Raw genomic sequence first — 15,380 nt, 5'->3', positions numbered from 1 at the left:
CAATGATCATCTGTTGTCTCACTTGGTTCATAAGCTCATCCTTTTGAGCTCCTGATAAATTTGTTAAATCCATTGTTCCTTCCTGTTTAATTTAATTTCTTCTAAATTTTTTGTTCAAAACTTATTTTTTTATCAAGCACAGTTGATGTCCCCTGATAAGTCTAATAAGAAAAAAATTTGAATTAAAAACGACGGTTAAAATTTTGTACGACTTTTTATTTGAGGCAGCTGTTTAAAACTGTTTAAAACAATATCATCATCTTTAAAAGACATTAAGTAAATGCACGTAAAACTGTCTAATGACAGAGATAAATTAAAATTCCTTTCGAGTCAAGTTTATGGCATCATTCTCAATGCTCCATCCAAACGAATAACTTCACCGTTCAACATTGGATTATTGACAATCGATTCTACCAACTGAGCAAATTCATCAGGGTCACCGAGGCTGTTCAAAAAACATGAATAACATTAAATACACAAAATGTCAAGCAGTTTATGTTAATTAGTCTAACCGTTGTGGGAATGGAACAGTCTTAGCTAAAAATGCACGAACTTTGTCTGGTAAAGCCTGTAACATTGGTGTATCGAACAATCCTGGTGCGATTGTGCAAACTCTAATTCCCTACATTAAATCATATTTGGATATGTGTGATAATTAGTAAGCACATCCCAAAATAAAAATTCCTATAAATAGTACCTGTGTTGATAAATCTCTAGCAATTGGCAATGTCATACCAACGACGGCGGCTTTAGAAGCAGCATATGCAGCTTGACCGATTTGACCGTCGTAAGCAGCAACAGATGCTGTATTAATGATAACTCCACGCTGGCCATCCTTGTCACCTTCATTTTGTCCCATTAATCCAGCGGCTAAACGAATGACATTGAAGGAACCGATAGTGTTGACCTGAATAACTTTGCTAAATGCTTCTAAACTGTGTGCGGTTTTCTTATTGAAGTTATAAGTTTTGATAGCAACCTGTTAAACGTAATCGGTATTTACAATATTCATTTCGTTTATTTTGGTGATCTTTTGCAACTGTATGCGTGAATAAATTAATCCAATAATACTTACGGCGATTCCTGCGCAATTGACGGCAACATCTAAACGTCCAAATTTACTTTTGGCTACATTAAGAGCTTCATTAACGTCTTGCTCGGAAGTGACATCCATTGGTACGAATACAGTATCATTGCCAATATCTTTGGCTAATTGATCACCTGGAGATGTTTTTAAATCACCAATAACAACTTTAGAACCGGATCTCACAAAACGTTCAACAACAGCACGTCCTAATCCACTACCTCCGCCGGTAACAAGTGCAACAGAATTCTATATGAAGTATAAAATTTATTAGATAATCAATTACGGTAGACATTAAGAAGAAAGCTACCTTAAACATTTTGCTTTTCAAAAATATTTGATGCTATTATCTTCGAGTCGAAAACAAACTGATTATGTATGTGGCTAGTAGTCTGTACGCGTGATATAAGAAGATCTTCGGGCTGTCGAACCGTCGAAAAAGTTGAAAACCTTATTTTAAAGGAAGTAACAGTGTGCTTAAAGCGAATATTTGTGGCTGATTCTTGAACAATGATGTTTCAGATCAATTTACAGAATGTTTTTCAGGATGTTTTGAATGCTGAAGTAACCAATGTTTTTCTGGATGTTTTCATTGTTTTCTCCATTGTCTTGTAAACAAAGAAATTTGTGAATTTTAATCCTGTCTGTTTTTTGTGAATTTTACTAGATTTACTTAATTAAATATCCTTTTCACAATGAGAGACGATAAAAGTTTGTTGTTTAATTACAGTAAGTATCAAGAATAGTATAAAAATTCGAAAAAAGATGGTAAAAATTACAAAAGTCCAAAATGTGCTCAGAAATTGGATCAAAACATCCAAAGTGCAGCATGTTCAGCTATATATCCAACTGTGATGTGCTAATCTTTTTTCGAAAACGTAATCTCAAATAGGAATAATTTTTTTCTTACATTCTGCGCTTTTTAAAATATGGACGAGGCAAAGAAACCTTTTTTAATTGGTAAGTATTGTTAATATAATTAAATTAAATGAAGTAAGGCACGAATTATTGAGATATCTTTGAAATATATCAATGAATTTATTGATTTAAAATATTGAACAAATATGTCTCTAAAACGTCGCATTATATTTATTATCCAACATATTTTTTTGTTTATTTTCTGATAACATTATTAATTAACAACATAAATTAATGTATTTACAGGAGTTGCTGGAGGAACTGCCTCTGGAAAATCAACTGTCTGTAAAAGAATTATTGAAAAGTTAGGACAAGCAGATATCAATGAACGACAAAGACAGGTAAGTTATAAACAGAATAAGATCATTTTCGGCTATTTTAAGCACATTGTAAATGGTTATTTTAGGTTGTATCGATTAGCCAAGATAGTTTTTATCGTGAACTGTCGGAAGCAGAGAAAGCTAAAGCGCAAAATGGCAAATTTAATTTCGATCATCCAGATGCATTCGATGAGAAGCTTATGTATCAAACGATGAAGGATATTTTGCAAGGAAAAAAGGTTACAATCAATTCCTATAATTATCGTACAAATTCATTATCTCCGGAAGATCAAATTACAATATATCCAGCTGACGTTGTCTTATTTGAGGGAATTTTAGTATTTTACTTTCCCGAAATTAGAGAACTCTTTCATATGAAGCTATTTGTTGATACTGACAGTGATACTAGATTAGCACGTCGCGTTCCACGCGATATTAAGGAACGTGGAAGAGATTTGGATCAAGTATTGAATCAATACATGATGTTTGTTAAGCCTGCATTCGAGGAATTTTGCTCACCCACAAAGAAATATGCTGATGTAAGGAACAAAACATGATACATTATTATTACTATTTATAGTCTTTACTCAATATATCAAATTTTCTGCTTCGGTTTCTCATTCCTAAATGTTTAATTTTAGGTCATAATTCCAAGAGGCGCTGACAATACTGGTGAGTTGATTAAATCATTTAATATGTTTCTTAACGGGATTAATGTTTCTTCTCATTATAAAAAAAAGACTATATTTTTTTTGAGAGGCTCTGGTATATCGTTTATAATTTTTATGTTTACCAAAAAAATAAGCTCGTGTTTATACCTAAACTTTAAGTGTTTAAATCAACATCGAAGTGTAAAATGATATCTCCATTTTCAGTTGCTATAAACCTGATTGTTCATCATGTGCAAGAAATCTTACATCCAAGCACTGTGACAAACGGAGTGAACGGTCATTACAATAATGGATCTATGTATTTGTAATCAATCACAATTCGATGGGTGCTAAAAACTGAACGATGAACTTACAACGATTACGCCATGATTCCATCACATTTAATATACAAACATGAATGATTTTTTTTAAGATTCCAAAAGTGAAAAAAATAAGAATTAACAATTTTTGAGCACAAAATTTGTGTATTTGCATTCCTCAAAATGTTAGCTATTTTAGAGACAGACATAGAACATACAAATTGGATTTACATTCCTATCAAAAGAAAAATGAAAAGAAAAAAAAGTTTTTTAAAGTTTCTGAGCTAATAAGCATAAAGTGTCTCCTTTTTATACCTCTATATCTTAATATCAGCAAAATTACTTACTATTGTGTCTAATGATTTTTTTATATCATACATATATGTCTATGTGCCACATAATTGTAATACTAATGTTACTTAAAATGAAATGTTTTGTATTGATTTTTTTAAAATGATGAACAGAGCCTTTTCACAAAAAAAAGAAGAAATTAAAGGAAAATGGGAAGAACTGAATTCATAACACAAAAATTGCATACTTAATGTCGTTTTTTACTTTTTTTATACATTTACAGTCGCTATTGATTTGATTGTTCAGCACTTGAGAGACTTTCTTAGTGATCGTGTATCGGAAATGACTCTCTCACCGACCACGACACCAGCATTAAATAACACAATGAATGGATCCCGTGGAGGTAAGAAATTTCGTTTTAACGGCGATCCAAAAAGACCACACTAAACTATTTATGTTGCGCTCACCTTGCGAAATTCATCCTTATTAAAATATATAACTATATTTTTACTTTTTTCTTTAATTAACACCGAAAAAGCCAAAGTTTTTGCTCGCACGGAGTATATCTCTCCATAAATCATCGATCGATTATATGAGAAAAGAAAAAAAAAAAAAACAGAAAAAATCATTATATCAAATAACTAGAATTAATGTTGACCATAGATTAATTTAGTTGCTAATTTTAAGGACATTTTTAACTCATTTATTTCATGTTCAGTTATATTCATCATGTTTATAAATTATTTTGTGCTTTTATTTATTAATCTAACAAAGTTATTGTTGCTGTAAAAGTAATTTAAGTAGTTTAACCCAATGTGTCGCGTGTCTTCTCATGCAAGTTATCGAGGAATCAATTATAACAAAAAATATTATAGTCTGAGTTCAATTTAACGGAAAAAATTATTTTGAATTTTATGCTGAACTCACCACACTAACACAAACAAATGAATTGAAAATTATTTTGAATTTTCACAAAATTCTTAGTAATTTAACATTTAAATGCAAGTCAAATAGTTTAGTTATAAATAGCAAGCTTGCAATTATGCAGTAACAAACATATCAATTGCTCAAGAGTAGCTTTGAGGGATTTTTTGATGATTTTTCAATTTGTTGACAAAAAATTTGTTTTTGGTGAAAAATTTAAATTTGTAAAAACCGTTGAAATGTTTTAATTAATTTTTAGACTTTTGAGCAATTTATAGCCACACATAGGTATTATCGATTACCAGCTAATTATTAATTTTGTGCCATTATGAAACGTACTAAATATAGTCATAGTATAATTTTGGTTAATGCTTGTAAGTATTGCATTAATTTTAGGATATAAAATTGGGAGTTATGTGTTGTTTGCATAGAATTTTGCTGAATCTACTGATCTAGTGACAGAAGCTCTATTATAGAGCACTTTTATAAATTTGGTTTAACAGAATTTAGGTAATTATCCTTAACAGGATCTTTTAAAAAACAATTTCTGGACATTTAATGCATCACATAGTATGTAAAGGAAGTAATCCTTGTATGAGAAGATACAGCATATTGTTTCTTTTAACCATAATTTACAAATCATTGTTGAGAAATAGTAAACGCTTAAAATTCTTAATGTAATAATATGATATAGATTGAAACTTTATGCTATAAGTACATCACCATCGAGCATCACCTAACAAATACCAAAAAAAATAAATAAATAAGCAATCAAAGTTGAGCAGAATTTTAACATTTCCGTTAAAATCCAATTTCTAATGAACTTTTTCTTTCATATTTAATTTTATCTAGTCAATTTTTATGTCAGCTTGCATTAAACGATGCAGCATTGATCAACAGCATAAAGAAAAAAAAATTACCAAAAAATAAAATAAAAACAGTTACTGATTAATAAGCTATTAATTAGCATGTAAGGCTACAAGACATAAATGTTATGTGAATGCTTTTATGTATTTTTTTCTTTATCTAATCTAACTTTTGTTATTAAGGACAGAACAAGATGTTTTTAATTTTTTTAATGTTTAATATGACACAAATTAAATTAAATTAAATTTCTTTATTTTGTACGTGCTTTATGCTTTATTTAAAAAACAAAAAATCTATTAAGATGAACTACTACACATGGCATTGAGAAGACTCTCATCATCTGTTATCAATCGTAAACTTTTTACGATACTCTATGATAGACATATTTAATTCAACTGTTGTGACAATATTCAATCTAATGTACACAGTGTGACACTACGTTGAGACAATGCAACATATTATTAATAATAATACATAAAAAGTTTATCGAATTTATCATTTATGCTTTAAAATTATATTTTTTTGGCAATAATTATAGTAGAAAATCATCAATTGATGATGTCTTCTGTTTTAAGTTCCTTATTTTCTTGTTTTGAACATTTGCAAAGAAAAAAAAGTTATCAAAGAATTTATATTTAATAGAATAAATACCAAAAAAGAAGCAAAAACTTAGTTGAGATATTCATTATATAAATGGCACTAAACTAAATTATCCATCATTAGATAGCCGTTAGTTCAAAAATTTGAATTTATTAAAAATATCTTTTTTAAAAATAAACTGCTTAAAATCGATCAAAATAGGAATTTGTCTCGAGAACCTTACAAATTCTTCTCAAAGAAATTGGAAGGTTTTCGAGCATTTTCATTTAAAAATTTTGTTCAAAATTTAACGGTTTTCAAAATTTCAAATGACTTACAAATTTTAAAAGATAATTTGAATTTCAGAAAACCTTTGTTTCAAAACAAAAGTTTCAACGATTTTCAAAAATTCAATTTTTATTTAAAGATTAGTCATTTGAAATTTGGAAAACCGTTGCTAGCCGTTATTAATTTCGTTAAAATTCAACGGTTTTCTAAATTTCAATGAGCTAAATAATTTTTCAAAGCTTATTTAAATTTCAGAAAACCGTTAGAAATTAATTTGATTCATACTAATTCATGGCCTTAATCCTTTAGAATAAAAAATAAACAAAAAATGCACAATATTTATTAAATATACCCTAACAGACAAAGAGCATGCTCATGATTGAGCATTCTAAATCATATGCTTTACAAATGTACACGCTCATTTAAGTTGAGTATGCTCATTGTCCGCTAGGGTTGCACATTCTTATAGATATCCATTGATCGATTTTAATGCAATTCATCTCATTATTTAATAATCAAAAGTCATGATTGCCATTTAGAAAGTGAATACCTTAATAAGATGTAAAAGAAGTAATAAAATGACTCATAAGTACTTATGTATATCTTTTCCTTGACAAATTAATGACGAAAAAAAGAGAAGTAATATACATACATATAGGTTGTTGATGAATAAAAAAAAATCCAATTGTAGTTAAATTTTTGATGAGAAAAGAGTACATGTGATGGGGTGTAATTACTTACTGCTGATGTATTGAAAGATTGTTTTAAAAAAAATAATAATAAAAAAAACCAGATGGATATTTTCTTATCAAACCAAAAAGCATAATTATAGTGTATTTTTTTATTGATTCCAGTACAAAAAAAAATCACGTTTCAAAACAATTAAATAAATAAAAAAAATCATGTGCGGCAAACAGCAACGTGTTACAGGTAAATTTGTATTGTTGTTTTTCTTCAATTCCTTCATTCCCATTGCATTTATTACCTATACACTTGTTCCATAGTGTTGGTTTGACTTCATGGAAGCTCTCTTACTCAAAAATATTCATTCCACCTCTCAGTTGAGCGTTGGACATTAAAGCGATCAGAACGTAAATGTAGACGGACTTAAGTTTCTTACTTTGTGTTTAAATAAAAAATTATTAATTTTATTCTCAATTTTTAAGTTCTTTAAATCAATTATTTTTGAATATATCAATGATTATCGTGCGGCTTTAGTGATAAGAAACATGAAATTTGATATTAAAGCAAGTTTAGTGTGTGGTAGGTGTTGATAATTGATGTGTTTGTGTCAAAATGAAAGCCTCAACGTCTCAGAAAATAATGATTCATCATCACTTCCTAATACTTGAAAGAATGTGGATATTTTATTATATGTGCTGCAATCATTAAGTGCCCTCATAATTCAAGTTTTGTGTTTTAATAAGAAAAATGCCATTTTTAATATGAAAAATTGTGGCATTTTTATCAAGGAACAAAATATCTTGATTGAAAGCGTCAAATAAGCTCAAATGTATGGAATATATAAAAAAAAATTTAAGTGAATATTTCACAAAGAATGTAAAATATCAAGTTTGTATATGTGTTATGTGTGTCTCTCATAGACAATACACCTGAAATTTTTATGTGTTGCCCGATCGGCTTTATGTCTAATTGAAACATGAGAAATTATGTGAAAAAATACTGACTATTAATTTCCATTATTTTAAAGACATTCTATATTGACACAACAGTAATATTAATAAGTTTATTGTTTTCCGTGTTTGATTCTAGCACGTGTAAGAATTTTTTGGACAGTTAGAAATGATTCGCAACCCTTAATTAAGGTTGAATTTTGAGAATACAGTTTGTCGTTCTGGATGTTTATATTCAGCCATAGAATACTTAATGTTATGTGAAATGCTAAGCCTTAATAGTCGTCGTGTATGTCTGCAATTGGCAATTAAGTGATCAAATGTAGAACTGGATTATCTACTGGATCTCAATGTTGTTGTAAGGTTTTCAAAATAAACAAATATCCAGGAAGTGAGAAGAAGCTTAACCATCAAAATTTCCTTTGCTGCAAGATATTAATTTTATGCTAAATAACTAGTTTCTCAGTTTTTATTTTATTTTTTTTCGCAAGAATCAGAAACAAGAAATCACAAAAACACACACATTTGTGTGCCTATACATACACATCTGGACAAACAATGGAACCAGAGAAAATTTTCGCGAGTTTTATCTCTTATTTTTTAACCGCCATCGTCCACATATAAGTATTTTATTGAGTTACGTACGTAACGTGTGGAGATGGAATTTTTTTAAGAAAATGTTCTGTGCCTTGCTATCCAAAAATTGAATTGTGTTTGTAGATTCGTGTTTTTATGACTAGATTTGTGCTTATACAACACGAAAACGACAAAAATAACTCTACCTGACCCTCGTCTATATTTATTTATGAAAAGCATACCTGTTTCCTTTCTTCCACATTGCCCTTCTTCTAGTTCTAAATATTCTTCTTTCTCATTTCTTCCTTTTTGTGCCTTACAATTGAAAAATTATTCTCATGTCGATTATTTCTTTTACACAACAATTTTCTCTTTACCTCTCGCCGACGCATTAACGTCGAGTGATTTAATTTCTGTCTTTTATTTTTATTCCTACATGATTTTTTCATTCTCGTCTGGGTAGTCTAATGAGAATTTTATGGTTTTAGTGTGTTATGACCCCTACGTGCATTTTTAGAAAACTTTCTGGTAGGTCAAGGTATAGATATTGATGAAACATCCATTTTCGTTAACTAAAGTAACACATGGTCGTGTGAACGAAATTCTATAAATATTATACACTTTCACAATTCGCTGTCTAATTCATAATATCTAGCAAATGCCAACATGCACTTATAATTCGATTACAAGTCTTGTGAGTCACTCAACATTTCTACATAAAATTTATTTTATATCAAATAAATACGTAATTTCATAATACATGACAGATTTACTTCTTACTTACGTTCAGACTTGCTAGGTGTCAGTAAATATAATTAATAACTGCCCAAAAAGAATTTATTCTCACTTATTTAGTTAGTTTTTTCGAAACAATGGCATTGAATTTGTTTACTGTAATTCATATTGATTTTTTTCTATTATTAACCTACTCAAACCTTTACGTTAGTTAAGTTTAATCTAAGTTATGCAAATTCATTGCGGTAATGAAGTATGTGCTGTAATTAAACAATTCTTTATGGCTGACAGAATAATTTTTCACAGCATTCTAAGACGTGCACAAATTAAATTTAACAATAAACAAAAACATTCGTTAAAAACCATTCAACAGTCATCAAAAACCATTCAACAGCAAATTAAAACATTCGTTAAAAACAATGAAACAATAAATTTCAAATTTTTTCCGTTATTTAACGTTCGAATTTGGCAAATCGACAGAAATCTTAGAAACAAAGACTTTCCAAAAATAAATAATAATCAGCATATGAACAAGAGAGTAATAACTACCGAGAAATTCATGTCAGCAAATATGAAATTTAAATATACTCAAAATTATTGTGCTGACATTATTCCTTAATAAATTTAAATGACATGGCAATTCCGGTCTAGGAAATGGCTTTTCTAGTGTCTTTAATTTAAGTAATCTTGCAGAAATTCCATAATGATCCCGTTACTAGCATTGAATAGTACAATCTTGATACAGTAAAGAATCCATTATTGATTGTGAATTTAACCGATTGACACATTTATTTTGGACGTACTTCACACATTTAGCGTTCTTCTTTCTTCTCTCTGCTTTCAGGCTTTTCTCTTTCATATTTTTTGTTTCGTCTTTACTTCTTATTCATAGTCGACAGTGTAAACCGGCATTCTTTATACCTTTCCATATCTTTAAGAATAAAAAAATTTCTTTTTACATACATCCATAAAATTTTTGTTAAATATGATCTTTAAATCTAGGTTGTTGATCTTTTCAGCAAGTGATATACGATGTTGATAGTGTTAAGTGCAATTTATTATAGCCCAGGCATTTTTAATAATCGCTGTTGTCACACACATTAATTTCATTATTTTCCTGGTTGTTGATTTTTTACTTGCTAAACTGTTTATTTTTATTGAATTGTTATCAAGTTATACATGGCAGCTAGAATAGTATTCTTATCATTTTATTGATATCATATTGAATAAACACACACGCCATAAAGCACACTTGATTAGGAAAAAGGTTGGATATGGACAGATTTTGTATAAACATATTCTTATGCTGATGCTTAGCATTCTTACGAAGAGGAGTCTGTGTTTGATCAGAATCTAGCAAAACTGTTGATTCCTGCGAAACTTAGACTTGAATGTAGATATTGATAATTAATTTATTCAAACTTGATATTTATAAGTAGAGTGACTCAACATTGTTGTAGAAAAGAACTCAATATTCAATATTCGAGAAACGTAAATTCAATATGCGGACATGTAAACAAACTTCGCCTTGAAATGGAGCAACTCCATAATACCAAACCTTATCCCAAAAAATAAATGTAAAAGTTTGAGTAATTCGAATGTGTTTCGTAGTCAATCCTACAAGATGTTTTAGTCAATCTTCTCATGATAAAGCTCCACAATGATCTGTTACTTTCCATTCCTTAGAACTAACATTTGAAAGTGCGACAAACTGATCAGACGATCAAGATTAAACAGTAAATGTTAAGTTTTCTTAAGCAAATTATGTCTGGTGTTAATTTAGTGTATCGTCAAGCTTTTCATGACACTCCCGCTGAATGTCGGAGAGCATAGATTGGATACCCTTGTCCTGGATGGTTCAGAAACACCTTGACGACGAATTATTTAATTTCCACAGTGTGCCGATTTGGTTATATTTCTTGATATCTATCCAAGATTCATCCATAGTAATACTTTTGATAATAGAAATGTACAGTTTAAGAACGAAAACTTCCTATTTATTTCGACGATACCCATCAGCAAACACACGATGATGAAATGATGAAGTAAGTGTGTTTTCGATACTATCTATAATAAACAGTAAACACATTTTCTCATGAGTAAAACGACTGATAAAAAAAGTTTAACAATAATATCCGACCTTCACACACGTGAACTTATAGCCATGTGATTTTCGAAGCTACATTTGTTGACATTTAGCGATGTTTTCAGTGTCGAAAAAATAAAATTTTTAATGATCCTTGAAATGATCGTGGATTAAAATCTAAATAACAGCATTTAAACTGATTAAATCTAGCATCGCGATTCTAATTTGTAAATGAGGGACAAGAAGATAAGAAACAGTTAAAGAACCATAGCAATTGTGTACAATATGATTCATAAATTATAGAATTTATAACAAAAGAGTCAGGTTTAAAGAGAAGAAGAAACAGAAATACAATAAGAACAGCTCAGTAAATTAATGCTTCGTGCATTAACAATCAAAGCAATGGAGAAATCTTTTATTCTCGCAATTTAGACTCAAAGAATTGCGATTTTTGCTTTCCATTACTTTTTCGTACACAAAATTCTCTTCGCTTCATGGTCGCGAATATTATTTTTTCTGTTCTTTTTTGGCTAAACAAATCGTGAGAGTAAATAGCAAAAAAACTGTAGATATATCCATAATGAGGGATAACTTGTGAGATTAAAATTTTGTCTTTGTGACTATTTTGTTATTGATTTAAAGCTTCATATCTAAGGTGTATGATCTCATCATATTTAAATTGGCGCTAAATTTTATTAATTATTTACAAATATTAAGAACAAATATCCATCTTAAGGTGTGCTAACGTAACTAAAAGGTTGATTTTTACAGTCAAATCTGAATATTTTCGGTTCAAATTGAGGCAGAACATTTGCATCAATTTGTAAAATTTGCATCATTGATTATGTAGAGCAAAACGTTTGCGTCAATAGAGGAGATAAAGATGCTCTTTTCGCATCATTACAATCAATTTGATGCAAACTTTCGCGTCTTTTAAAACACTTTTTCTTAAATTTTCTCCTTTAACTAAGCTGCAGTAAAAGACTACTAAGTAATGTTTAGGTTTGGAGCTGTGGGTTTAACAATAAACTGATGATAGAGAAGGTGTGGCATAGTAGACAAGCGTCTGTAGATAAACTCTTCAAGCCATCCCTAATCATCCTCCCCAAAGTTGAGTTAACAATAACAAAAGTCTTTCCTCTTCTCCTGATGCAATCCATAGATAAGATTGCGTAAACTGTTGAAAGCTATGACAGCTTTTAATCCGATCTGCAAAGAAATATGAAATTCCAATCCATTCAAAAAGATAAAATACAATTAAAGCAAGCGTCGTGAGATTTCAAAACTTAATAAAACTTTTTAACTTCTCTCATCGTTTTCTGGCATTTGTTTGTTATTTGCGGATGAGAATGCATGGAAGCGTGACGATGCTATTACAAAAGTAGACTCTTGGCTGTGGAGAGCACTTTTTTTGGTAAATTTGGAAATGTTTAACTAATTAATTATATAAATTAAGGTGATGCTGCACACAAATGGCAGATAGACTATGTTTGGGTTTGTTATGGATGCTGCACAACACTGTGAACAACTATGAAAATGTATAAAAGATGTTTATTGTTTGACAATTGAAAACAGACTAAATATTCATATTTAAGGGAACTAACAACTCAAAAAGGGGAAAATCAACTAATTGAAGTTGCGTAGATAATTTGAATATGAAATCATTGTTGATATACCCAAACTCTTATTCTTTATTCAGTCATTCAACGATAAAAATTCACAGTCTCACATTCAACGTCATTTTTCTCTAAATAATGTGTGTTGACACTGTATAAGATAAGAATAAGGTAAACATCCTGGAAGCTCATTAAAATTCTCCAAAAAAAAAAAGCCATTCAAACAGGAACAAAGCAGCTGAATTGTATAATAAAAAGAAATAGAATCATTAGAAAAGTCACTCGACCATTACATTACCTGCTTTTAGTTTTATTAAGATTTATATAGATCACTTTTGACTTAATACGGATAATAAATAAGAACAATTTAAAGTCAATTTAAATAAATTTTCTTACGATTCGGTGTGTGAATTTCTAAGGTTATTAACTGGGAAATGATTTGTAAAGTCTTAGACATAAATTCCTTACAAAATTCTTAAAACAATAATCATGGCATGCTTTGTGACAATTTGTAACAAAATTATTTAAAATTATAATGATTAAAAACTAAATCGGGGTTATTCATAAATGACGTCCAAGAATGGGTTGAGTCAGAATTTGGTTCTATGCATGAATTTCGGAGCTGGATCAAGTCCCTTGCCTGACAATTCTACATAGAACAATATGTACGTCATTTATAAACAACCCCACAGTTCAATGACCGACTCAAATCATTCCAAGCTACTCGAATTCATGACATTCCATGGACGGGTCTTTGCAGTAGGAACGAATACATCACCATCATATAGATACCTATAAAAAGTATATTATTGCAGATTAAATGTAGTTCTTGAATATTGATGAGACTCACGATCTTCTCGTTTCCATATAACCCATTCGAAAATCATTTGGAATGTTTTGGGCCATTCGAGGTGACTTACAGTTGTAAAAGTTGTTAGGCATAAACTCATTCTCAAAAGCAGAATTGAAGAAATAGGGCTTAAAAATGGAACAGAAAATTAAATCACGAATGACTTAATAATTCTTTATTATCTTACACACAGTCCATGAGATCTACATGGTCTAACAGTAGCACCAATTTGTCGTTCTCCACAAATTCCCATACGGAAATTGATATGGCAATTATAGTAATGTGTTCCATATTCGGTACTTGTATTTATACAGTAAACAAATTTTGCAGACAATTTTGGATCAATTGACCTTGGATCATTGTCAAATCCCGGACCAGCCGGATCGCAAACTTGAATATGATCAATTAAATTATATCCAATTTTCGCGCCTGCATCTAAACACAATCGCGCGCCAAAACTAAATCCAAACATAAATACATTTTCAAAGAATGAAGTAGCTTGACGTATTCTCTCAGCCAGTAGCTTTGCAAGCTGATTAAAATGCGGCACAAGTCCAAAAAAATAATCCCTCTTGGAATAAACTGAGTAATCCATGAATATCACACATCCACCACGATAATATGTTAAATTTCTTATTGTATCATTAACCCATTCCGTATCGATTCCTTCCATCCAACCATGAATCACAAAGGCAAATTTACCGTACGGATCGCAATTAAACTTTGTCAGACTTTCATTGAATGTCGAGATGTGTGACTCATTTGTGCTGCGCAAAAATCATGAATGTATAAATAAATATAAAGATTTAAATGCATGAATGAACCAGTTTAACTCACATGTTGTTGAACACATAGAACTTGACATTTTCAACGTAAGGATCTAATTCGTCACTATTTACTGTCATTATTTTGATCACTAACAACATTATTACTAAAATTGTATTCATCTTTGAACTGTACAGATTCAGTTTTAACAACAAAATGACACTGACATACAAAAAAATGCTACTTGGTTCTGAGAGAACTGTTATGTTGTTTGACAACTATTTTGAACAGCACAGCATATATGCTGTGTGGTTCCCGAAAAAAAATGTTTCTGTGACCTAAAAAATATCACCGGAATGACGATCATAATAATAATCTAAGTGAAAACCTTCAAAATGAATCATTATTTTCAATGTTGGAAGTGCTGATAAATCAGAAGTGACCTCAAAAAATTGTCATGTTTATAAAAAAATCCCATATCTTCCTTCCAGCATTCAATGTCTTTGTGATATTATTGCAAATATGTGAAAAATCATCGCTATCATATGCGCTGAGTGTTGAGCCACGAGAAGCATACTTTAATGGATCTGCATACCTGCGACTTAAAAATCCCATGAGCTTATGGGGTCATTCAGCATTAAGCTTCAGAACTTGTCGAGGTAAGTTTGAAATTTTTATATTGTAAATCATGAATAAATTATCGATCAGGGCTTTAGAAGTGTTGGAAGTAAGAAACTTGATAGCTTTTTGACAAAAACCTGAATTTTGTTTGGTTCTTATTGAGAAAAGTCATGTGATTTTGATGGGAGAATTATGAATAAATTTGCAATTTTATTCATATTTCTGGGTAACTGCGATTGGGATTTTTATTTTTGCA

General features: G+C 30.1%; 3 protein-coding genes across 7 annotated transcripts in view; 2 read left to right on the top strand and 1 right to left on the bottom strand.

The window, feature by feature from the left end:
• Window positions 1–195: 195 nt before the first annotated feature.
• On the bottom strand, window positions 196–1,551 carry scu (hydroxysteroid 17-beta dehydrogenase 10). Its single transcript, XM_070640175.1, has 5 exons — window positions 1,395–1,551; window positions 1,076–1,333; window positions 698–979; window positions 513–622; window positions 196–445 (listed from the first exon to the last, which is right to left on the bottom strand). Exons 1-5 carry the CDS (start codon window positions 1,401–1,403, stop codon window positions 337–339), a joined length of 768 nt encoding a protein of 255 aa, XP_070496276.1. The 5' UTR covers window positions 1,404–1,551; the 3' UTR covers window positions 196–336.
• A 334-nt stretch (window positions 1,552–1,885) lies between these two features.
• On the top strand, window positions 1,886–6,136 carry Uck (Uridine-cytidine kinase). Of its 4 annotated transcripts, none has more exons than XM_070640170.1 (6): window positions 1,886–2,044; window positions 2,249–2,343; window positions 2,409–2,861; window positions 2,964–2,994; window positions 3,867–3,986; window positions 5,676–6,136. In XM_070640170.1, exons 1-6 carry the CDS (start codon window positions 2,014–2,016, stop codon window positions 5,762–5,764), a joined length of 819 nt encoding a protein of 272 aa, XP_070496271.1. In that variant the 5' UTR covers window positions 1,886–2,013; the 3' UTR covers window positions 5,765–6,136. The 4 variants fall into 4 exon arrangements, with proteins under 4 accessions (XP_070496271.1, XP_070496273.1, XP_070496272.1 ...); XM_070640172.1 differs by lacking the exon at window positions 5,676–6,136 and adding an exon at window positions 5,360–5,611; XM_070640171.1 differs by lacking the exon at window positions 5,676–6,136 and adding an exon at window positions 4,122–5,353.
• A 1,180-nt stretch (window positions 6,137–7,316) lies between these two features.
• crb (cell polarity complex component crumbs) overlaps window positions 7,317–15,380 on the top strand; it is a 26,612-nt gene continuing 18,548 nt past the window's right edge. For both annotated transcript variants that reach the window (XM_070640164.1, XM_070640163.1), the window contains exons 1-2: window positions 7,317–7,504; window positions 14,995–15,162. In XM_070640164.1, coding sequence (XP_070496265.1) covers window positions 7,471–7,504; window positions 14,995–15,162 — 202 coding nt within the window. In that variant the 5' untranslated portion in view covers window positions 7,317–7,470. The remainder of the gene's footprint in view (window positions 7,505–14,994; window positions 15,163–15,380) is intronic.

This window comes from Chironomus tepperi, unplaced genomic scaffold (genome assembly GCF_022539635.2).
Source record: "Chironomus tepperi strain 1889 unplaced genomic scaffold, CSIRO-AGI_Ctep_v1 contig_217, whole genome shotgun sequence".
Classification (NCBI taxonomy): Eukaryota; Metazoa; Arthropoda; class Insecta; order Diptera; family Chironomidae; genus Chironomus; species Chironomus tepperi.
The sequence above is the reverse complement of the archived record's forward strand: the minus strand, read 5'-3'. Positions and strand labels throughout refer to the sequence as shown.

Coding starts and splice junctions, on each gene's coding strand:
- scu (XM_070640175.1), bottom strand. Junction 980..1,075: donor TCAATTGCGCAGGAATCGCC/GTAAGTATTATT, acceptor TACGTTTAACAG/GTTGCTATCAAAACTTATAA. Junction 623..697: donor CTAGAGATTTATCAACACAG/GTACTATTTATA, acceptor GATTTAATGTAG/GGAATTAGAGTTTGCACAAT.
- Uck (XM_070640170.1), top strand. CDS start 2,014: ATGGACGAGGCAAAGAAACCTTTTTTAATTG. Junction 2,862..2,963: donor CCACAAAGAAATATGCTGAT/GTAAGGAACAAA, acceptor GTTTAATTTTAG/GTCATAATTCCAAGAGGCGC. Junction 3,987..5,675: donor AATGAATGGATCCCGTGGAG/GTAAGAAATTTC, acceptor AAATCTATTAAG/ATGAACTACTACACATGGCA.